Source organism: Anabrus simplex, chromosome 1 (assembly GCF_040414725.1).
Source record: "Anabrus simplex isolate iqAnaSimp1 chromosome 1, ASM4041472v1, whole genome shotgun sequence".
NCBI lineage: Eukaryota > Metazoa > Arthropoda > Insecta > Orthoptera > Tettigoniidae > Anabrus > Anabrus simplex.
The window spans coordinates 1,727,797,891-1,727,822,931 of record NC_090265.1 but is presented as its reverse complement, the minus strand read 5'-3'; the positions used below and the strand labels follow the sequence as shown (position 1 = coordinate 1,727,822,931).

At 41.4% G+C, this 25,041-nt stretch overlaps 1 protein-coding gene across 1 annotated transcript; it reads right to left on the bottom strand.

Annotated features, from left to right (window-relative positions):
- Nucleotides 1-20,989: 20,989 nt before the first annotated feature.
- LOC137498901 (uncharacterized) lies at nt 20,990-22,459 on the bottom strand. The gene is made up of 2 exons (XM_068226649.1): nt 21,737-22,459; nt 20,990-21,619 (listed from the first exon to the last, which is right to left on the bottom strand). Exons 1-2 carry the CDS (start codon nt 22,457-22,459, stop codon nt 20,990-20,992), a joined length of 1,353 nt encoding a protein of 450 aa, XP_068082750.1.
- Between the last annotated feature and the right edge of the window lie 2,582 nt (nt 22,460-25,041).

The window sequence follows — 25,041 nt, the reverse complement described above, 5'->3', positions numbered from 1 at the left end:
CACCTGGTCGTAGCAGGTATTGACCGGGGTCCGATGTTGAACGATGCCTAATACGGGATGACTGAGGCAATGAGCACTAGGACTCCCTTCCTCCAGCCACCCGCAATAGCATGTACCCCATAGCGTGTACAGAGCACTAACAATAGGAAAAATAAATAAAAATAATTAATAATAATATGTCCTTCTGGCATTCGGCTGTGCGGGGACCTGCGTTGTCAGGCGGATACCACTGCCCGGGTACATGACACTCCCACCCGCCGCGTCCTGGGTGGTTGCTGGCACGGGCTTTCGAGCGTAGTCGCACACATAGGAGCTCCATCACCGGGCAGCACGCACATCAAATTTTGAATGGTCTACATCTGACCCTCGGAAAAATAATAAAAAATAAAGAGGGGACCATGGCCACATGACCCTTTAAGTCGCCTTCTACGACAGGCAGGGATTACCTATGGATGTATTCAGCCTCTCCCATCCACAGGAGGTCCATCACATTATACCAAACCGCAATCCATGTCCGCGCCAAGGTCGCCCCTTTTTGTCGCCTCTTACGACAGGCAGGGGATACCGCGGGTGTATTCTGCATGTGTGTCCCCCACCCGCAGGGGGTAGTGTGTTTGGTCCGTGAGAGGTATTTTATTTCCCTCAAGTCCGCCGGCAAGCCGGTTAGGACCCCCCTATCCGCCACCTGGGACGCGCCACGTGGGAGTATCACCTCTCCCCCTGCTACGCTATCGTAGTAGGTTCGTGGCGAGGAATGAAAACGAGTAAAGTAAGTAAGTAAGATAGGTACTACAACCAGTGCCAATTGCTCTGCAGTTGACCCTACTGTTATTATGAATTGTAGAGACCGCAGTCAAATAACTGGTGATCCTATTCATCTGCCTACCAACAGTACTGATGTACTTTTTGTTAGTCATGATCATGACTACATTCCACACCCAGCCAACCTGACACTGTATGTTGAGGATGTAGTGGAATATAAAGCAGGTTTTGTTGTGAAAAGATTACAGAAAGCAGTTAAATGTGATGTTTGTAAGGCGGTTCTCCAAACAGCAGTTTCACATTCAGCACTCCTGAAGAGGAAAAACAGAGGTGGCCTTTCAATCCCATCATTAGATGTGATAAACCTCTGCAGGGAAGGTGAAAAGATAATGCGACAATTCCAGCACAAAATGACAAGGATGAAGGATCCTTTAAAGGTACTTGTAATGGCAGTACTGAACCATGCTAAGAGAGAAGTGTTTGATGAACTTCAGGAGCATACATTTGCTTCTCCGCCCCTTGACAACCACATTCATCAGCTGAAGCGAGCAGTTTTGATGGAATACTTTAAAGTGAGGTTACACCATAAAGCACGGCTTGAAACAGAAAAACTTCACAGTGTGAGGGTACGAAGCTTTCACACAAAGACTGTTCTATTCAGGAACCATTAATATAAGGTAGGCTGCTTTATAATATAATTATTGCATTTGCTATATATACGTGTTAGAGTGCGTAGTGCACCCTTTAGTCGGTAGAGTTGCGGAATATCTTCTTCTATCTTGCCTCGGCTGCTGTAAAAAAAATATACTCACCGCATTGTTGAAATTCTGTCTCAGGGGTGCTCAGTCCATGGTCGTCTCGAGGGTGCCGCTGAGGGATTGCCTAGCTATCGGTTGCTATATAACTACTCAATAAATAACTGTCATGACACAGACTGAATTTTAAATAAAATAAAACTTTATTAACAAATGCGTAGAATCAATAATAATGGATTAGGTTTTGACCACAGTTTAATATCCAAATTTATATAACTGCAAATATACCATCGTGGATAACCAGAATTAATTTAAATTAATATATAAAAAAGATTAATTGATTAATTAATTAAATAATAAAAAATAATTAGGATAAATTATCCATTATGAATCGTAGTATAATTGTTTGATCATATTTCATCATCAAGTACTCAAATTGGTTGAATTAAGTATCTATACCACAATGATCTCCAGTACAATCACCTGTCTTATTATAAAACCGATTAAGTTGTGTGTGTCAGAATTAGAAAATCACACTCTAGAAAACAAAGAACTTACGATGTTATTATCAATTTAAACCAACCTTTAATAATATTTAGAACATTCCATCATTTTTTTGGGAGCACAGTCTCCACATTCTATATAAATTATTTGACATTTAAATCTTCTCATTAAATACTGAGGATCGATGTAATTTTAACATAAATCACTGTGTAACGTGATGTAATTCGACTCAATAAGTCTGCAATATAATTGTTGACTATGGATATTACTGAACTTCAATTAAACCAAGTTTTACTTTTAAATAACACTCAAAAATACGTAAACTTTCATTTGACAAAATTATTTCTTTCATAACATTCATGACTATTAAACATCAATATCATCATATTATTTACTGTTGAAATACAATGTTAGTAACAAAATTAATCGTTCAGTAATTCCTGCCAATTTTGTTGTGCCTTGTTATGTGAGAGTATAATTCAAATCTACCACTTCATGTACTTATTTTACGTGAGCTACTGTTCTATTTACAATTAAATGAACACATTAATCATCACACAAATAGGCTTAGAGTTACGGAAAATAGCTATATTACATCGTAGTCACAGAGGAATTACCTAATTCTACTCATAACATGTCTAAAATATACCCGTGAGGGTTGAATGCCCTCTAACGCACGAACTGATGTCATATTTACATTATTTACATTGACTGACAGAGCAAATGCAACACCAAGAAGGAGTGGTCAGAACTTTATGCCAACTGCAGGGTAGACTGACGTCACTGAGGTATGCTCATGATGTGAAATGCGCCGCTGTGCTGCACACGTAGCGAACGATAAATGGGACACGGCGTTGGCGAATGGCCCACTTCGTACCGTGATTTCTCAGCCGACAGTCATTGTAGAACGTGTTGTCGTGTGCCACAGGACACGTGTATAGCTAAGAATGCCAGGCCGCCGTCAACGGAGGCATTTCCAGCAGACAGACGACTTTACGAGGGGTATGGTGATCGGGCTGAGAAGGGCAGGTTGGTCGCTTCGTCAAATCGCAACCGATACCCATAGGGATGTGTCCACGGTGCAGCGCCTGTGGTGAAGATGGTTGGCGCAGGGACATGTGGCACGTGCGAGGGGTCCAGGCGCAGCCCGAGTGACGTCAGCACGCGAGGATCGGCCCATCCGCCGAAAAGCGGTGGCAGCCCCGCACGCCACGTCAACCGCCATTCTTCAGCATGTGCAAGACACCCTGGCTGTTCCAATATCGACCAGAACAATTTCCCGTCGATTGGTTGAAGGAGGCCTGCACTCCCGGCGTCCGCTCAGAAGACTACCATTGACTCCACAGCATAGACGTGCACGCCTGGCATGGTGCCGGGCTAGAGCGACTTGGATGAGGGAATGTCGGATCGTCGTGTTCTCCGATGAGTCACGCTTCTGTTCTGTCAGTGATAGTCACCGCAGACGAGTGTGGCGTCGGCGTGGAGAAAGGTCAAATCCGGCAGTAACTGTGGAGCGCCCTACCGCTAGACAACGCGGCATCATGGTTTGGGGCGCTATTGCGTATGATTCCACGTCACCTCTAGTGCGTATTCAAGGCACGTTAAATGCCCACCGCTACGTGCAGCATGTGCTGCGGCCGGTGGCACTCCCGTACCTTCAGGGGCTGCCCAATGCTCTGTTTCAGCAGGATAATGCCCGCCCACACACTGTTCGCATCTCCCAACAGGCTCTACGAGGTGTACAGATGCTTCCGTGGCCAGCGTACTCTCCGGATCTCTCACCAATCGAACACGTGTGGGATCTCATTGGACGCCGTTTGCAAACTCTGCCCCAGCCTCGTACGGACGACCAACTGTGGCAAATGGTTGACAGAGAATGGAAAACCATCCCTCAGGACACCATCCGCACTCTTATTGACTCTGTACATCGACGTGTTTCTGCGTGCATCGCCGCTCGCGGTGGTCCTACATCCTACTGAGTCGATGCCGTGCGCATTGTGTAACCTGCATATCGGTTTGAAATAAACATCAATTATTCGTCCGTGCCGTCTCTGTTTTTTCCCCAACTTTCATCCCTTTCGAACCACTCCTTCTTGGTGTTGCATTTGCTCTGTCAGTCAGTGTATATAACAATTATTCATTCACGCATTTAGCCGTATATAAATCAAACATAATATTATTTAGATTGCATCATTATGGATAATATATTATCCTACTCAGAATCAAGTAATTCCAAATCTCTGATTAAGGACATCGTTCTACCATGACCATATTAACTTCTCATGGCTTCCCTAATGTTATGCATTTAATATAAACCGAGGAATAATTGAGAATAAATTAATTCAAAATCAGCTGGCGATAAAATTTAGGAAAATGTGATAAAACACTGACTCACATAAAAAAAGTTACCAGAATACTCATTGTAATATGATCTTGGCATGTTAAGTGGGATTTTTGCTACTCTGATGAGTCATTTACATTGGATCGAACTACTATGCTTACATATAAGGTAATGGGACCAGTAGATGACACTTTAAGGGAAATTTCAGACACAAATATTCATATTGAATTTCATGTAGGGTGAACTATTAAATTTATTATTGATTTGTTTACTTCAGTAATCCCTTTACATAAAAATATAATGAAAGTAATAAATGGATTCTTTCCCAACTATAAAATCGAACAAGAAAAACAGGTATGACAAGTCACCAGTAGATGGCATCTGTCTTTAGCCATTGCGCCAGTAGTTGACACATCATGACACCAGTTGTTGACAGTTTGTTTATAAAAAGTTACTAACCCACAAACTTTTCATTATTCATATATAGAAAACTTTAAATAAAGGGAATACAAAGCAATACTGAAACAAGGTTATATCATTGAACCAGATATCTTAAAATGTGCGATATTTATTAATTTCTGATATTCGATAGTGTCCTCTGTTAGTGTACAATTTGGGGCTTGAAATCACTTCCTTTATATCTTCCTTATACCAACACACATCGTCAGATTTTGGCCACTTCCATGCATTAATTCCTGCCACGGCCATTATTTTGATATATGCCCGATTTGTATCTAACTTCTAAATAATTCCAGAATAATATTCACCCTCATAATCACATATCACATAAGCTCCCTTACGTAAATTCGTTGGGGCACTTGTCAAAACACGTTCTTCTGATTCACTGTCATTTTCTGGAATTTCAGTCAACTTAAGCCCCTTCTTGGCTTTTTTCATTTCTAATTCAGCACATTTTTTCTTTATAGTTGCTCTTTCTCCTATCAATCTCTCTGCTTCATCTTTTGCTTTTTGCTTCCTTTCCTGGAATAACTGCCAATCTTTTGATACCACAACACTTGGAATTTTTTCTTTCTTTCTTTTTGGTGTTGTTGAAGGTAGTTCTTTAGGGTAAAATAACGCTCGTTTGAAGGGAGAAGGGACATTGCTTGTAGAACATTCTGCACCAGTAGCATTGGTATGATGATACCTATTGTCCTCAAGTGAAGGTTGCAGTGTTGGAGTGATTGAAATATTTTCAGTTGGATATAGATTCTGGGTTGATGTTGAGGGGATGGGCTGAAGATCTGATGATGATCCTTGAGTTGGTGACTGAGTTGTGGAAGGAGAAAGCTCTGACAATGACAGTTCATTTTGAGGTATATGTGCTGTGTTTTCCTTTGCAACTGCCAGGATAGTAACTTGATTCATGACAGTAGGTGTGGGATCAAGCACTGGTATGTCCTTATAGATTACTAATGGGCTGTTCATCATGGGAGGTGAGCGGACTTCAACAATTTCCACCAACTTCCTCCACAATAAAAATAAGTTTCTGTCCTCTTCTGTAATGACTTCTATCCAGCTGCCACAGTTTTTTTCTGCTTGAAGTATTCAATTTTACTTCCACCAATTTGTTTTTCCATTACTTCTATGGCTACTTGGTATTCATGCCACATGCTGCTGGGTTGCTGAAACACTCAGACTTCTTCCTTCCATTCAGTGGAAGGAATCTTAGAAAAATCAATGGCGTTTGGATGCTTTGGATGCGTATGCTTAATTCCTGGTGCCTCTTCATGAATTATGTGTACCAGGATTTGCTAGGTTTACCATCAGTAAACGGACTGTCATGCTTTAATTCGTGCACTAATCGTTGCACGCTCACTAAGCGTTCGGTTTTTTGTTATTGGGAAACCAGCTTTTCCCATTTTCACTATCCAGTCATTCTTCATTTAGAACACTTGGTGGGTCCATTTTTCTTCTGAAAGGCGTTTGTTCACTCTTGCATTTTTTTTTTTTTGCAAATGTTCATCAATGTTACACGTGGAACACAAAATCAAGTAACTGCAGTGGTATATGGTGTGTCCTTCTTAACTGCTTCGATGGCATTTTGCATTGACTCCAAGGAGTATTTAAAAAGTGATCCTTTCCCCCTGGCAGGCATGATAAGATAGATACAGGACTCTGAAATTAATAACAAAAGCAATGTTTAGCTCAGAGCATGACCTGCAAATTGAACATACCTTCAACAAACTGTAGCAACTGAGCTATAACATTACTTTATCAGAAATGTATATATGGAATGCACTTAAACACACATGTACCTAAATTTGATAACGTTTAACAAATTCTGTTAATTCCGACTGAAGTTAAATAGATCAAAACAGGCCATACCCTCTGTCCTAAGTGTGCGTATAACCGTGTCATGATTTATAGGCGTACATAGACTGCTACTTATCATTAATGTAATATTCCATCACCTTTAAGTTTTCCTTTCCTTCCTACAATATAATTTACCAATTAGAGATTGATATTAACTACTGTATTCACCAGAATTTGCTATCACATTGAAGTATACACATTCAGGCTGTCATGTCAACTACTAGACCCATGAGGTCTTGTGGACGGGTTGAGAAGATGGCATACCCTGCCAACTACTAGTCCACTAGCTATATTAGGGACCAATAGATGACACTAACAATATATTTCTTCAGTCGTAGTTATAACTTCCGAATATGCTAATATTACACTCCCCAAAGAATGTATTTGGTAAAAATGAATCAAATGACTAAGGTACAACAAAACCCTGCCTAGCAACATATCTGTATTGTTACTTCCTCGTTAACACTAACTTTAAGCAGACGCCATTTTTTACATCTAATGCTCATATGGCACAGTCTAATATACTGTACACAGTCGCGAAGCTCCTTAGTAATGAAATGGCATCCTGTTGTCAGGCGGAACGACACTAGCACTCGTAGCGGCCAGCAAGCTTTAACTGTCCGGAACAATTCTCTACCCAACAGTTGAATGCACTTTCCCACGTAAATTAAAAACTGTAACCACCTCGACAACTATATTAATCGTACATTTTAATTACGTTGATACACTAGACTACAGCGTGGTAATAATACCGAAGGAAAACAACAATAGTTTATTTTCGAATGAACAGCTGATCATACCACTGTAGTTAAGGTCTTAGCCATTTTCGAAATCCTATTATTGAACTGAATTTGGTAATTTCACATAAATCATAAAAATAGTAATGAACTATGAAACAATTCAAACAATATTCAAACATCTCAGGAACCTAAATGGCTGGATTTGAGCTTTTTTGTTTTATGACACTGAAAACTTTCATTGCAAAATATCACAAGGTAATCTAATCTTAGTTTCACAAATAATTTCAACACTAATGACTTAGTACCTTTACAGCATTAATGTGGAAAATCAGTTATTAACATTAGGGAATTAATAGTATACTACATCGAAGTTAGTGAGCATACAGCCCATGTTCTCTCGGCTCCTCTGACAAACGTGCAAGTGGCTGGGCGGCTTATCAGCTTACATTTCGGAGATAGTGGGTTCGAACTCCACTGTCGCCAGCCCTGAAGATGGGTTTTCGTGGTTTCCCATCGTCAAAACAGTCTGTACCTTAATTAAGGCCATGGTTTCTTCCTTCTCGCTCCAAGCCCTTTCCTATCCCACTGTTGCCAAAAGACCTATCTGAGTCGGTGCAACGTATGACTCTGTGTGTTGTGCTCCTTTGAGACGGGCTTTCGGTTCGAAGAAATCTGCGGAGATTCCATACTAATTTCTTCTTCTCTGCTGACATAAACTGGCTGTCTCCAAAATGTTTGGAACATAACGTGATGTTATTGTACAAATAGTTCACATTTTTCTTCAATAAATCATCTCCCCTACTATTTACAAGCAATTTTCTTGCCTTTCTTCCTTCCTTAATCCGTTTACCCTCCAGGGTTGGTTTTTTCTTCGGACTGAGTGAGGGATCCCACCTGTACCGCCTCTAGGGCAGTGTCCTGGAGCGTGAGACTTTGGTTTGGGGGATACAACTGGGGAGGAGAGCCAGTAGCTCGCCTAGGCGGCCTCACCAATTATGCTGAAGAGGGGCCTTGTGGGGAATGGAAAGATTGGAAGGGATAGACAAGGGAGATGGAAGAAAGCGACTGTGGCCTTAACTTACGTACCATCCCGGCATTTGTCTGGACAAGAGGGAAACCACGGAAAACGACTTCGAAGATGGTTGAGGTGGGAATCGAACTCCCTTCTACTCAGTTAACTTCTCGAGGATGAATGGACCCCGTTCCAGCCCTCGTACCACTTCATTAAATTTCGTGGTAGAGCCGGGAATCAAACCCGTGCCTCCGGGTGGTGGTAGCTAATCACACTAACCACTACACATGGCGGCAAGCAGTTTTCTACACATTGAAAATCAAAACACCGCTACGTGTTAGAGGTTACTGTTGTGTTAAAACGTTATTTAAGTTCATAACATTGGATGGATTTCACTATGAGTTACATTCCTGAATCAGTGATGAACGAAATGCCTACTTATCTGAAGTTAAAAATCTGAATCTTCACAATATTGTTCTCTTATCCGAAAATGTAAACAGTGATTAAGGCTTTAATGTTCAGGATCTTTAGAAAGCCTAAAGAATGATAGCTCTGGTGTCTTTTTGTAACTGAGCAATTTATTGCGCCACACACACCTCCTTTCGTACATACCATGTCAATTTAATAGTAAACCGATCATCTATAATGTAATTACCTCACGCTTACCTCGCAAAACGTATACAACTTACACATCCCAGAAGACCGGCAGCTTGCTGGCCACGTGGAGCGCTGCAGTCGCATGGATGAAAAAAATAAGCCGAGCTTCGCGACTGTGTATATTAGACTCAGGGGGGTGCACTCAGCCGTGCGCAGAAGGTGTTGCATTTTCCTCGCTTAGCGCATGACGTCACGGTGGAACAGCTAGCCACGCGGGACCAGGGTAGATCGAGGCAAATTCTTCAGTTATCACATGTATCGGATGTATTTGTTTACCTTTAAAGTGCGTGGGTGTTTAAAAGAGTGTCAGAGGACCTAGTTTCTTTTTTCGTTTGTGCTGTTCAAATACATGGAATCTTTCGGCGTTAAATACATTCTCCCCCAACTTGGCAGGTTCGATCCTGGCTCAGTCCGGTGGTATTTGAAGGTGCTCAAATACGTCAGCCTCGTGTTGGTAGATTTACTGGCACGTAAAAGAATTCCTGCGGGACTAAATTCCGGCACCTCGGCGTCTCCGAAAACCGTAAAAGAGTAGTTAGGGGGACGTAAAACAAATAACATTAATTATTATTAAATACATTCTCACAGCAAGTTTGAATCAAGATTGCCTCGAAAATTTCTTTTCGCGCCTAAGAGGTCTTGGGCATTTTTACGATCATCCATCTCCACCTGATGTGAAAAATAGCATCAGACTGTTGTTGTTAGGAGCCAATTCCAGCGATATTCCTCATTCCCATGAGTCACCTGTAGCTCCTGCCGAAGGAGGAGAATTTGTTACATCGGCTATGTTTGGCAACATCCTCCCGGATATGACAAGCTCTGGCGATGACTGAGGGTGACAAGGATATTAATGACATTGAATTGCCAGCTGTTGATAGTGATGATCTATCCGTACAGGAAAATACTGACTGTAGTCTGGAGGGATTCAAATTCGTTGCAGGGTTCATCGCATATCGCTGCCGAATTTTTGACAGGTCCCTGGGCACGCCTACAGGAGATTTGTTGATACCACCTGATGACCCAAGTCTGGGGTGAGTACACGTGCTGTTTCGGGGAGGTTTGCTCGTCCCTTCCGATAGTTTTATGGAAATTATCACTAAATTCGAACTGATATTTGCTGAAGTTCACGGACGAACATATTTGAACAGGGAACCAGAAGTTGTGAAAAATATGTTTGTGAAGTTGAAAAGCCGTTTTCCTGACGTCCATCCACAAGTCTTGAAATCATGTGCTAGGATCCGAACCTTACTCCGTTTGCGTTGGTTGGCTGCAAAACAGAAATAAAAAATAGAGGCTTCCCGTAATAATTAATTAATTAATGTTATTTGCTTTACGTCCCACTAACTACTTTTATGGTTTTCGGAGACGCCGACGTGCCGGAATTTTGTCCCGCAGGAGTTCTTTTACGTGCCAGTAAATCTGCCGACACGAGGCTGACGTATTTGAACACCTTCAAATACCACCGGACTGAGCCAGGATCGAACCTGCCAAGTTGGGGTCAGAAGGCCAGCACCTCAACCGTCTGAGCCACTCAGCCGGCAAAGAGGCTGCCCGTAAGCGAAAAACGAGAATGTGGCATTTATCAACAAAGTAAATGTTAAGAATGTTCGTTACCATTGTATTTGTTGTTTTAAACTTCGTGTGCAAAGCCACGGGACCTTTGCCTTCTGCGCAGAACTCGGAGAAGAACTTATTTCATACCCTGTCTCGCTTCCATTGACTACGATTCGAACTGTAGCCCTTTTGATGAAAATCGGATAGATAGTGAATATACTTGACTGTGATACTCTTCTAGACTTATGTTAACGGAAAGAAAGACAAACCGTTTATTTGGTGCTAGTGTTCCAAGACTTGAAGTTATTACATATCGCAATGTAAACTTATCCTGTAAGTTTTCACCGTGAAGTGATGAACAAATTAACAGTGTTTGTGATATAAAACAAAACCCATCTGTCAATCAGAGTGAGGTGCAGATTCCATGCATTTCGTCAACATCATCTTCACTGAGGTAAGAGTGAATAACAGTAAATAAAAATAGTCTTATTTGTCCCGAATCTGTTGATTTAAACCTAACATATCGCGCACTTCTAAGTACCTCTTATTTTGTAGCGCTACGATGTTTACGTACTTTTATCTTGTACAGAATGTATGTTTCTATAGAATACATTGTATGACGTTCAAAAATTCTAAAATATCACTTCGGTATATTATTAAAATGTGAAACATTACCCGCGCGCTAATACAGTCTGCCGTCAGCGGCTACCAGCGATGTTCCATGGTGACGTCACAGCGACAGCCAATGGCAGCCCGTAACGCGGAATGACTAACCTTACTGTTCTCTATTAACCTTGATTAGACTGTGTCATATGGCTCTTTATAAAACCTCCTTGGAAATATGGAGAAGGTACTAATATATTTCACTTTATTTCATATGCTGCACTCTGGAATCATAGAAGGGAACTATTGATTGAAAAGGATTATAACTTCCCTTACAAGCTTAAGAATTGGTTTAACATCTGCAAGTGCCATCTACTGGTCCACTGTCATCTACTGGTCCTTTTACCTTAATTATTTGGTATAAGATGGTATGTCATGTCGCCTCCTCCTCTATTCATCGTGATAATCGCCATTTTTAATGCATTTCAATTTCATTGGGAGACTGGTCCTCCCGCTCACTTTCATTCCTCGGCTCCTCATGGCCGGCACATACTTTCAACATCGCGATACTAGCTTTCACAGCTTGAAGATCATCTCATTTATTTAGCCCCAACGGCTTATTCATTCATTCTCAGCTCCCCGGCTGATAATATATCAATAACTTCTCATATTTTGAGATAATTGCCTGTAGTGCATATTCAATCATCACATAATATTAACCTCTATCGTCATGTGAGCATAATGACATAACATCCTTTCTTACTTGGGAACAAATTTCTCACTATCGAAATATTCAATGATTATCTCCCAATTGAATGCCTCTATCATATCACAACAATATTAAATTATTTCATCAAAATCCATTATGACCAGTTGACAAATAAAATCGATTTTCACCTGTCCATACAATCGTTATTCAGGTGAAATATATATGAAACGAATATAAATTATTCCAAAATAACCATGAATAAAATAAATTTACACTCTATTAAAATTCTGTCATGTGACTAAGCGAATCGAACCGTCATAATGTGCAATCTTACCAAAAAGCATAATAATGATCCCTAATATCGTTTAAATGTAGGCCTATGCAATTAAACAAATTAGTCGAATTTGACAACTACAATGCAAGAAATATTAATAATAATAAGAAGAAGAAGAAGAAGAAGAAAACAAATGAAATTGAACACATCATGCGTGAATAAATCGTCATTATGAAATATCCTCTGTGCTACACCCTGGAATGAAAAAAAATGAAATGGCGTATGGCTTTTAGTGCCGGGAGTGTCCGAAGACAAGTTCGGCTCGCCAGGTGCAGGCCTTTCTATTCGACACCCGTAGGTGACCTGCGCGTCGTGATGAGGATGAAATGATGATGAAGACAGCACATACACCCAGCCCCCGTGCCATTGGAATTAACCAATTAAGGTTAAAATCCCCGACCCGGCCGGGAATCGAACCCGGGACCCTCTGAACCGAAGGCCAGTACGCATGAAATTACGATACTTAAACATCTAATTGGTAGCTCGCGTAACTAACTAAATTAAATAGTACATTCCATGTTAGATTTATACATATTCATTTACTCACATTTTGCAATGAAGCTTCGCCCGCCATCGGGCGCCCGTCGAGTTGGAATTAGAACATGATCGTATAGATGTTATACATCTTCACAAAATCGACGTATCCATCCATGGTATTGGTTACACTAAGCACACGCATTTAATATTCTTGATGCCTTAATTCTAATACAATGACACTTAGAAATATATACACAAAATGAAGACAATTATTATACACTATTTTTCTTCTTACGGCACACGCGGACTTGCAGCTTCCTACGAGCTAATTATGTGCGCGCGGGGCTCGCTTCTCCTCACTGAAAGTATTTCCCCGCACCTGGACTGTTATCTCCGAGCTGCTTAAATCCCCTTACGAGTTTCTTGCCCTTGAAGTGGTGTTAATGACCTGTTTGTAGTGGAATTACTCATTCAAAGTCTCTCCCTCTACTTGTTATTTATGAATGACTCAAAATAGAAGTATTTCCAGGACAGCCTGTCTTTCATTGAAGGAAGTTCATTCGGTCACCCATGTAGTGTTAAAATGTTACTAAGTGATATGCATTGCAAATAGCAAATGTGACTAACCTATTATCACCAAAATGTAGTATAAAGTTCTCGATATAATAACGTGGTAAAGTGTGTTATAATATATTTAAGTAAACCTATAAGTTCCTCAGAAGTTTACATGTTAGCAGATATCTTACAATGTTCAAGTGAAAGAATTCAGATTACACGTCCTATCTTCACAATCGTTGACGAACAAGTGATCTCCCTGCCTGACGGCTTGTACCTCCCTTGGTGCGTCTGCGGAGTGATATTAACTTGATTTCGGGAGCGTATTTTGAGTGATGCACCTCTACCTGCGATTTCATTATTGTCCTAATTTATAAATAAACTTCCGCTAGTTCCATTAATGCACTGAGATCACTGTATTTATCGCACACATTTAAATAATTTAGATGGCTTCGGTGGGAATACTTCTTCGTTCGTACTACTGGATGTAAGACGGCTATGGCGGGAATATTCCTTCACTCTCGTTCCCAGACATGTACTCTCTTCATTTAATACTTGCTGCACATTAACACGATTTGTCTCACCCACTACTTATGATACACGAATTGAAGTGTTACTGCAGTTGAAAGTTATTAATTACTCTCAGTTTCTGTCAAACGACTGAATATTCAAGAGCGCTCCTTTCGAAATATTTCAAATAAGGCTTCTGATTGGTTGGGAGAATTTCTCCCGGGGATATTGGACTATTCCCATTTCAATTTTGAGGGGTGTTTGGCAGATATCTCTGTCTCCTATTGGGTGTTTTCTCTATCTTGCAAACAGCGGAAAAGTACAGCTCCTTGACCTCAATTCCTAGGTAGCCACGCGTCCTCTCGCTGTATTGTTCGGAGATACATGCTTTATTGGGGGACAACAAGACGTGACTTAGAGAGGCTTCAGCAGCTTAAGCTTCTTTTGTGTGTGGTCTTGCTTCCTGCAGTACTGTGAGAAACAGAGTTTTCACTGTGTGGAAATATTCCACCTATGATATTCATTATAATTTATTAATATAACGCAATTAGGCTCAATTCCATGGGTGCAGTAGGCCTATATGAGGATTTCTATGCTTCCTATGACTGGAATATTTATATAGACTCAAGTTGCTAATGTAAGAGGATGCTGGTGTGGTATGCTAGTTTCAATGATTTGTATTAGTGTTCTACTTTTAGGCATATTCCCTCTAATCATTCTGTCTATGAGTCAGGTTGATTTTTATTGAAATTCATTCTTAAATTACTTTTATATTGCCATGTCTTGTTTCTGTATTTTGGGAACAACGTTACTGAATGCTGCAGGATGTTTTCTTTTCTTCAGATGTGACCTCCTATTTATAGGCCTACTTCAAATGTGGCATGTGCATTAGTTTATGTTGGGCTTTAAACTAAGCTTAATTTAGTAGGTGGCAGTGGAGTGAAATTTTACCTGTGTAGCATTTTATGTATCCCTTTTGAACCATTCTGTTCATGGACCAATAGTATAGATTTTAGTATTGGATAGAGGGATTACCTGGGACCACCCATGAAGTCATTGTCTTATAGTTTATTTCATGAAAGATTCCAGAAGAAGCGTTCTCGTGTGAAGAGAGCTAGAGCGTCATTATGAAAATCTCCAGAACCTCATTAAAGGGAGTTATGTCCCAAGCCAAGCCTCTTAATGAAAATTGGGGACGCTTCCCAGATCCCGGCAAAACTAACCTTCGGAGGGAAGAAGGAATTAAATTAATATCTTTGGTTACGAAAGAGATGCATTGGATCTGATACAAGAATTGCAACCTGCATAATTTATGCTTAATTTTGATATGCATTAGGGCTGCAATCATAAATGCATTCGTTAAGTAGGGTACTTGACGTGCTTTGTGCGGGAAAACTTCGAGTCGCGGGCGCGCGTATCCTGCACGCGATCAAGCGGCGTGGCTACGCCAACCTGATTATAAATGCAAGTCCACCTAGCACATCAGCCTCATTCTCTGACCGTAAGGCTGCTTGAACGAAGTCGTCATGCTGCAAGTTGGTACCGAGAACAACGTTTTATCTTCGAGCTGCACATACAACTAGTACTACTGAATCTGCGAGGAAGTAAGTAATCAACTTCCATATTCAGCTAAATTCTTGACATTACCTATGTCGATATGCTATGGTGAGATGAGGTACTGCCTATAATAGACGGATGAACTAGTAGCTTCATATTTCTGTGAGGTCAAGTTGTAACTGACGTAATGCTAGAATAATTGTAGGCTCAGGGTAGTTCTGATACCACTACATGTTGTCCGAGTGAAAGGATGGAATAACAGTGTTACTAAGAGTGGTGAAGAAACTATAGTGTACCAGGTTTAAAATTCAGAACAAGACTTGGTCAATGTAACGTGTGAGGCACGATAGCAGTGGAAACAGGCATCGAGTCTGGACAGTCTGTAATAAGGAAATTTGTTTTCAGTTACCCCTGCATCAAGCCAGAACGAGCTTCTACATCATCATTGCGAGGAAGCCACAACGGTAGCTGAAGCCGGCACGACATCGGGAATCGATCCAGGAACGTTGGGCGTACCTGATCAGCGCGACATCGAAGGGGACATCTTCCAACCATCAAAGGAGCTGTACGAAGGACTCACGCAAGATAGAATGTCTCCAATTGTTTAACAGTATCTGCTGCAAGCGTCGCAGTTTGTCATGATGTGGTAAATTCAGTGGTCCACAGGAAGGGCCGCTCCGTCATGTCATCGATCATATAAGGTCAGAGCTTTCCAATTCTGTTTCAAGCATGTCATTTAAATTTAGATAGGAATAGGGGGGCCGTCAGCCAACAGGTGAGTTTATGGTAGGAAAATTCTTGGTAATAAAGAGCTAGGACTCAAGCTCGAACCCCGTACATTAGGGTAGATGATAGTTTGTAGATTCCTTGTTGGTGTGTTTATATTACATTTCGATAGTATTATATTAGCGTACGTGTTATCTTCATGGGTCAGGTCGAACTCCCTTGGTCATGGTAGGTTAATCTGACAGGCAGGCACTATTTATTGTGTCGCGTTTAGGCATTTGTCTCTGCAGACGTAGGCTGTATAGTTGAGACCAGGATTTACCCCGGAATTCACCTAGCTTTACTGACAGGGCGAGCGAGTCCGAATGTTTGAGAGATGTGGGCATTATGCATGTAGCTGACTGTATGAATTGATATGAGAGAGCCCCAGCACAGTTTGAGAGTGTATTGGATGCATTTGAGATGCCTTATTATGGCCATGTAACTATAGCTTACTGAATTGTGCCTTTGTTTTATCAAGGTTGAGCCCATGGGAGGCGGAAATAAGATTTGTTATATTGCTGGTGATATTGAGATGAGGGCGGATAGCCCGTGTGTATTTAAAAGAGTGCTTTTAGCAGCCAGATTATGTGAGGTACTTTGAAAGGCGAAGTTTCTTAGCACGCAGTCAGTCAGCTGGGCTCATAAATTGTGTGGACTGCCGCCTGTCGAGTGCTCGGATGGTGAGGGTTATTGTGCCTGACGTCACAGTCTTGAAACTTGGTTATATGGCTGTCTGCAGCTTGTCGAGTGTGTAAGGGGGAGAAGACGACCTTGATGTTTTGAACGCAGGGAGAGATTTTTGTTCTGTTTGTTCTACTTTAATTTTAACACTGGCCCGTTTGGTATTGACCCCTTTGACATGTTGGTTGTGTTCCTTTTATATAGTTTGTATATGAATATTCAACGTCTTGCTTTTCATGGGACCAGGGTTCGAGACCGGGTCAGGGCACTGTACATTATGTGTTTATATTTGTTTGCACCGGGGTTCGATGGTACGAGGCATAGTAAAGTTTATGGAAATTACTGTTAGATGTGTATTTCAGCAGATATCCATTTTTCTAGATTTCATTACTTACACAATTGTAACATGCTTGTTACAGCAGAGCTGTTTCGTGAAGGCAGTGAACTGGTTGTCATCGGCTCAACATTATCTTTACCCCAATCATATTTGAAAGCTCTTATATTTGTAAATAGTATATTTTTATGTAATAAATCCCTGATTGTAAAACTTTGAATGCAGCGATGTTTTCTGTTAGATATTTTTTTAAAATTTTATTTTAGCTGATTCTTACCTGATTAGTCATATATCCTAGTGTTTTATCTTGCCCTTTGTTCTCCCTTGTTATCCCTGAGAAGTGCGCGTTTGTGCGGCCGAACGTGGATATGTGTTCAGGTAAGACTATGTGCACAAGCTCACTTTTGTGGCAGTTCTTTCACTACTGTACTCTGGGTTCGAGACCGGCATTCGCCTGGCCGGAACCATAGGGTCCTGTAAGGCACATAGTAATTTTGGCGCCGAGCAACGTGTGGGCCCGATATTTCCGTAAAGGGGAACCATAGCGCCAGAGTAAATTTGAGCAACATGTGGGGCCTGATATATCCGTAAGTGAGGGTTACCCAAAAATAGTGAACTTGGTGCGGCCAACTTAGGACCCGATATTGCAGTAATGAGGGTCATACAGCTTGTTTTATTATGCCGTCAGGTGGTGCTTGATATTTGTGTAAACGAGCTCACACAGCCAAGTTGTATTTTGGTGATGTTCTACGTGGATAGGGCTATGGGTCATAACTTGTGTCTATAAAAGCAGGATCTGATATTTCGGTAAATAGAGGTCATGCAAGGCTTGATTTCAGGCATATGTTATGGCAGCTGCATTCAATTATGTGTTGTGCAGGTATACCAAGTTTGGTCTTTGATCTGTACGAGTAGCTTCGTGATATATTAGGAGTATCTTGTTGAGACTTGTGATGTTTAATGACTGCCAGTTCAGAGAGGTATTTCGTGACATATGACCTTTGGTCTTACCATTAGAATATGGCTATTGCAGTTGATGTTGATTAGCGAGGATGTGCTGACTTTGTGGTTTCCGTGGTGTGTTGGATGAGATTCGTGTGGGGATTTGACCTGTAGGGTGTTGTGTTTAACAGGTGTATAATCATATAGCTTTGATTTTTGCATGTTGAAGTTTTTGTTGTTTATATGACATTTGTTGGAGAATTTTGTGTTTGTGTTGTATATATTTTGTATCATAGTGTTGTGCTGACGGTTACCCTGTGTTGGAGTGACATGATGGTGTATTGAGGTAGCCTACTTAGGCTTTGGAAGTTCGAGATTTTGGCAGTTAGGAACATTTTTGATAAATTAGAATTGAGGGAAATTGATAGAACTTGAAATTTAATCGGTGACATACGGAGCGGTTTTTAAGCCGGACCTTATGACGAGTGAGTGCCGAATGTCGGTAGACATGGGAGAGGTGCTGAGGCATCTGAGCGATCAGCTAAAGGAACTTAGAGAGGATATAGGAGTTATTAAAGGACAAGCGGCTAGGAATGGTGAGCGTTTGAACGAGCAAATCAGTATAAAATTTAAAGAACAGGAAATTAGGAACTCGGAACAAGTGAAAGAACTTAAAGAACACTTAACCGAGCAACTCAAAGAAAAGGTTACACAAACAATGACCGAACAATTAGTACTCACAGAGACACGGGTAGCGAACCAGATAACTAAGCTAAAGGAGCACACTAGCATTCGTTTGGAGCAATTGGCCTCTGAAAATGAAGCGACTAGGGAAACCATAGCAGAGTTAGATATGAAAATAGAGGACGTACGTCTGTGCTGTGTCGCCACGACCGAGAAGTTGAGTCAACAGGTTGAAGAGTCGCACAGGACGGTAGACAAACAAATTCGTGAAGTAAAGGGCAGTATCGAGGGAATAGAGCAGCGTATAGGAGAAAAAGACAAGGAGACTCAGTCTGAACTAGGAGCCTTTAAAGAAAACCTAGTGGCAGTAGTAGTCCGTATGAACCATACCCAAGAAGAGCTAGTGAGAATAGAAGAAAAACTAGAGTCTAGGACTCAAGAAGTAGTTGACAGGTATGAGAAGACGACCGAAAAGAATAAGGCTAAGATTGCTGGAATAGAACTTAGTTTACAACAGACTAGGAAGGAAGTCAGCGCTGAGGTCCAGGGTTTGAAGAATTGCCGAGAGCAGGCACAACGGACAACTGAGAAGCGAATACAGGGGTTAGAGCATGAAATGGAGAATATGCGTGATAAGTTGGACCAATTGAAACTCGAGGAGGAAAACGGAGTAAAGAAGCGGAAGCTGAGTAGGACTCACAGCCCGATAGAACGCCAGCATGAAGGTGACAGCTTGAATGAAAGTCAGGATGAGGGACATGAACTGCTAGGAGAATCATTTAGGTCTAAGCCAAGAATAGGAAATACTACCCTATTCCGTCAGGACAGTGCTTTCGCGGGTTATAATTGGATTAGGGCACCCGAGGAGAAACCTAAGAAATTCGAGGGGAATGGGGAGATCACGCCCCGCTCATTCCTTAAAGAGTTAGAAACATACATGGACGAATGCCAGATGCCACCAGAGCGCAGATTACGCACAGCAGAAAGGTATCTTGGAGGAATTGCTGGAGCCTGGTTCAAGACATTTGGGCAAGCATTTAAAAATTATGACGAGTTCAAACGCGCATTCCTGAATAAGTTCTGGAATCAGGGGCATCAGCTGGCGCTTAGAATGGAGCTCTACGCTCGTAGGTATGCAAATAGCACTCCCACAAGACTAAGCGAGTTCTTTATTTCCCAATATTTACGTTTGCAAGAGCTAGATCATCCGTCAGAAGAAATGGAAATCGTAACGACCATTATTAGACAGTTGCCTGTAGAGGTACAAAGAGCTCTAATCGCTGCGAATGTTACAACGGCGGTAGCCGCTGAGGAAATGTTTAGGCTCTGGGACCAGACGTCTGCACTGCATCAGCCACGTACACGGACCATAGAAACTGTCCATCATGTGAACGTCCATGCGGAAGAGCAGATTGGAGAAGGAAGCCACAAGGAGTGTCAAAATTCCGGCACTCAAACGCCAACCCTGAGGGAACGAGAAGAAGAAAACCCTAAACACAGAGGAGGCACGAACTGGCGACCTCGAAGGTGGATCACATGGCAGGATGAACCGGACAGATGGAGAGGACAAGAAACAAGAGTCTAGCCCCTGCGATCTAACTGTGGCTCCACCATGCCGAATACTTCCGAACAAACCCGACAGTTATCGAGATGTAAGTGTGGCACTAACGCCGGCTACTCCTCATGTTACGGCGGTCAGTTCAAATTGTTTACGTTCTCACTCGTCAACAAGCTACTGTGACAAATACCACAAAATAACAAATATCACAAAAAGCAGGCTCAAACACAGACAAGAAATTTTAAAATGACAAATATCACAAAAAGCAGGCTCAAACACAGACAAGAAATTTTAAAATAACAAATATTAAAAAAGCAGGCACAAACACAGGCATGAACTTTTAAAATGACAAATAACACAAAAAGCAGGCTCAAACACAGGCAATAAATTTTAAAATGACCATACAAACATACCTGGTGAATTTGACGATGCTGCTTCCTGGGCTTCTAATTTTTCACATCGGTGTCCTTGGTTCGGTCACAAAAGTTTCTTTCGATAGTCTGTACACGTAACATTTTTTTAATTATAATGCTGCTAATTACAGTAGGCCTTAACTCGAAAATAAAACACTTATCTTACAACAATCCACGCTACACACTACAAGTTATTACACTATATACACGAGACTGGGGACAGTCAGTTTCCCTGAAGTAAGGAAACAGCGATATTCTGTGCCTCTGTGCCGTCAGGTTTCCTCATAGCTGAGCACTTCTTTTCTTTTTTCCTTTTAGTGGAAAACAATCTCCTCTGTGGCACTATGCATCTTTTGCTTGACAGAGGTACCGATTTGTCTCTCCTGAAGGGTTCGCAGCTTTCATTACAACGAACAGCAGCTATGGTCGCTTTTAGTGATGTCATATGGCGTTTAAGAACTGTGATTTCACTTTCTGATCGTATTCCTCTAATTAACTGAGTGAACTCTTCTGTTAGTTTCTCTTTTTCAGTCTCCAAAGTTAGAGTAGATTGCTTATTTCCCTTCTTCGCGAGCTCTTCTGTAATATTGTCCTTCTCAGTGGCACAGTATTCATCTGTATGAATGAATAAGTCATCCTCACTGTTTCTGTCGCCATTATCATTATGCAGCGAACTGAACACTTCATTCTGGCTCCTTCTAAGCAAGCAAATGCTATGGATATGCTTGCACATATTCCATTTTATGCTGGAATCAACACAGGTGCAAGTGTATTGATGAATGCAGGCACTGCATTCCTCGCAAACTAATTTGCAATTGCAGTTACAAATATTTTCCTGCACGAAATAGGTCTCCTTGACATCGGAAGATGAAGGAATTATCCAGCCATTTGCTTCTTTAATTATCAGACCTGAATTTACCTGCAAACCTGCTTTGTGTCTGCTTCTAAGATCTTTAAGTTTACTCGTTACTTTTCCTTTTGTAAGTACCACCAACCGATCAAACAACTTATCTCTTACGAAGGTCATCAAAGCATGAATTGCTTTATCTAGTCGCTTGACATTTTTACCATGTAAATATATATATTTTAGTGTCCTATGCATTCTTTCGATGTGCATATTAGTGTTCAGGCCACTGTTTATTCTGTAACAATAAGCCCATGACTTTACATTTTTCAGATAATTTTCCCGAAAATATATGGCAAATTCAATTGTGTCAGGATCCTCATTAAGTTGTTTCATTACAGCTGGAACCATGATTTCAAATGCTGTGATATCTCTTTCCTGCATTAAGGTCCTAATAAGTTTATATACCTCAGCCTGCTTCTCCTTTCCTTTCGCTTTTGAAATGTTCTTCCTCCAAGCCCTGTCTACGTGCCAGGAACAGAAGAGTCGCATTTCTGGTTGCTCCATTGTTGAAATCCAGGCCGTGAAGAAAGATTCTGACATATCAGACATAAAAACTTTAGGAGTTAATTTTCCAACCTCTTCTCTTACATACTCAAAAAATATAGAAATGGCATATTGATTACTTCTATTAGATATGAGAAAACCACACGGGAACCCCTGTCTCATATCGTCTAGAACAAGAAGTGTGGTCAGTTCGAAACCGTAACTATTCATTCCATGAGTCCCATCGACACAAATACAGTCGCTTCCATACTTCTTCAAGATTTCTCGCTGGGCACTGTTCATGATAATTAATACAAAATCACTTGCCATTAATCCTGGGTGTTTTTCATTCACTGTGCCTTGGGGTTTATAATACAGAACACATGGATTATCACTAGAATTTACTTCATTTACCCAAGCTTCAACGCTAGTACCGTCATCACTGTGTCTCACGGACGAGGAAGATAAGTTGAAGCAGTGTTCAATGTTGTACAAGTCTTTCTTTGTTAAGAGGTGAATCCGATCTAGTTTAGAGTCCGAAAGTGAGTCGCGGACCTTGTCTAGTATGGCATCAAACGAAATTTTGTTGGCGATGTCTGTAGCCAAGCTTCTTTTTTCCATTTCTGTCAGACTCAGGTGAGCTACATCATTTTCATGCCCTACGTGTGTTGGTATATAATCAACTCTACAGGTTCCATCCTCAAACTCAAGTACCTGCATACCTGAAGGGCAGTTTCCATTTATTTTGTTGCTTCCTTGAGTTTTAATATGTCTAATCCCTGTACTTTCAGAATAGTAATGTCCCGAACGATGGCACGTATAGTAATGTCTAGCAACATTGTCAGCGCCACGGTGCGAACCACGCTTTTTAACATATTTAGCCAAGGATTTCTTTTCAGTTTCTTCCTTCCACTGTAGAAAATCTTGCAATGTACGAAACTCGTTACGTTCCAGCTTAACGGAAGTACAATGTTCTGATTCTAAGTGTTCATGAAAAATTTTCTTCACAGCGGTTGTAAAACTGCACAATGCACACTGTAACCTCTTCTCATTATGATAAACAGCCCCGTGAAATTGCCGTTCATGCTGTTTAAAAACGTACTGGTTATTGAACTGTTTGTCGCAACTTTCACACTTATAAGCATATGTTTTCGTGCTGTTTTTAAGGGGAGCTATATCACCTAATTTGTCTGGATGTACTTTTGACACGTGTTTCTTAAGATTTTTGTTATAATCGTAGCTGTTTCCACATTCCGAACAGATATATGATTTTGGCATTTTAAAAATGATAGTACGAACCGTATAACTTAAGACACGTACATCACCAGTTAAAGATAATTTCTTCTACCGCTACAAACCGACCGTATAACTTACGACACATATATCACCTGTTAAAGATAATTTCTTCTACCACTACAAACCAGTTAAGAAAGGCGCCAGGCAACACAGAACACACTAAACGCCAGCTGGAATTCCAAAGGGAGGCGGGTCATTTACCACCACCCCCTGGCAAGTGCATTCGATAACTCTCGGGTTTGTTCGGAAGTATTCGGCGTGGTGGAGCCATAGTTAGATCGCAGGGGCTAGACTCTTGTGACAAGAACGCCGAAGGAATTCATTTGAGCAGCGAAGGAATGACCGGCCGTACTGGAGACGAGACGGAGATCGTCACAACCCCAGAAATAACAGCCAGCGGTGGAATGGAAACCGAGCGAGGTATAACAGACCTAGGGAGAGTTCACTGCGCCCGAGAGATGCTGACAGACAAGAGGGCGCCTTCCACTCAAGAGAAAAAGGATCGGGGGATGTATCACCACGAGACATATGGCAGGATGCTATACGAACCCACAGTGCTGCCAATTCTCCGGGAGCTGCGAGCTTGGCTTACCAAGAATTCCACAACGGAGCCAGGCAGAAGAATCTAAACCCAAATGCACCCAGTTTTGTTGAGATCGAGAGGAAGGATATAAAAACGAGGAATTTAATGCAAGGAGATAGAATATATCGCGAGGATGCCGGTTGGGTGAGAGTAGCTATTCATAATTGGGTTATCACTCCAGATGATCTACTAGAGGATCCTATTAAAAGTAACTTGCCCCGACCTAAAGAATTACCAGTGATTTATACTAGAATTCACGGCTTGAACGTGTGCTCGTTGGCTGATACAGGAGCCACGGTCAGTGTGGTTTCACAAGCCTTACTATCGGAAATTCAAAGCCGAGTTCGTATCCCGTCCATACCAATTTCGAAAGTCAAAATTAGGGGTATTATACCAGACAAAGCAACGTCCTGTAAAGAGCAGGTCTTACTGGACATCCAAATTGGAGACGTACTGGTGTCCCATCCATGTATTGTGCTTCCCAGAATGGAATATAATCTTATATTAGGAGCCGAATTCTTAAGAGAATACGAAGCTGTTATTGACATGGGTACAAACTCTATCCTGTTAAAATTGAGTGGTAACCAGGAACGAGTAGAGTTAAATAAGAACCAGGATTACCAACCCGGTGAACGTATTTGGACAATGGACATGCAGACGGAAGACCTTGGTTCAGAAGGGTGGCTACAGGGTCATGAAGAAATAATGCCGGAGTTTGAAATCATGGTATCCGAATTGGAAGAACAACGAGAGAGAGGAAATTGTTTAGATCTGTTGCCGGGTAAAATCGAAGAAGCGAAGTTTAGTCCGGAAGACAAGGGGCGGCTGCAGGAATTATTGAAGAGGCATGAGACGGTCTTCGGTTCGAGGCCCGGAAAGATCCCTAATTACCAGTACAAATTGTGTGTGAATAACTGGGAGCCTTTCAAACAGAGACCTTATCCTATTCCAGAGAAAATGCTACCCCAGGTCCGGGAGGTAATCGAAGATATGGAGAGGAACGGGA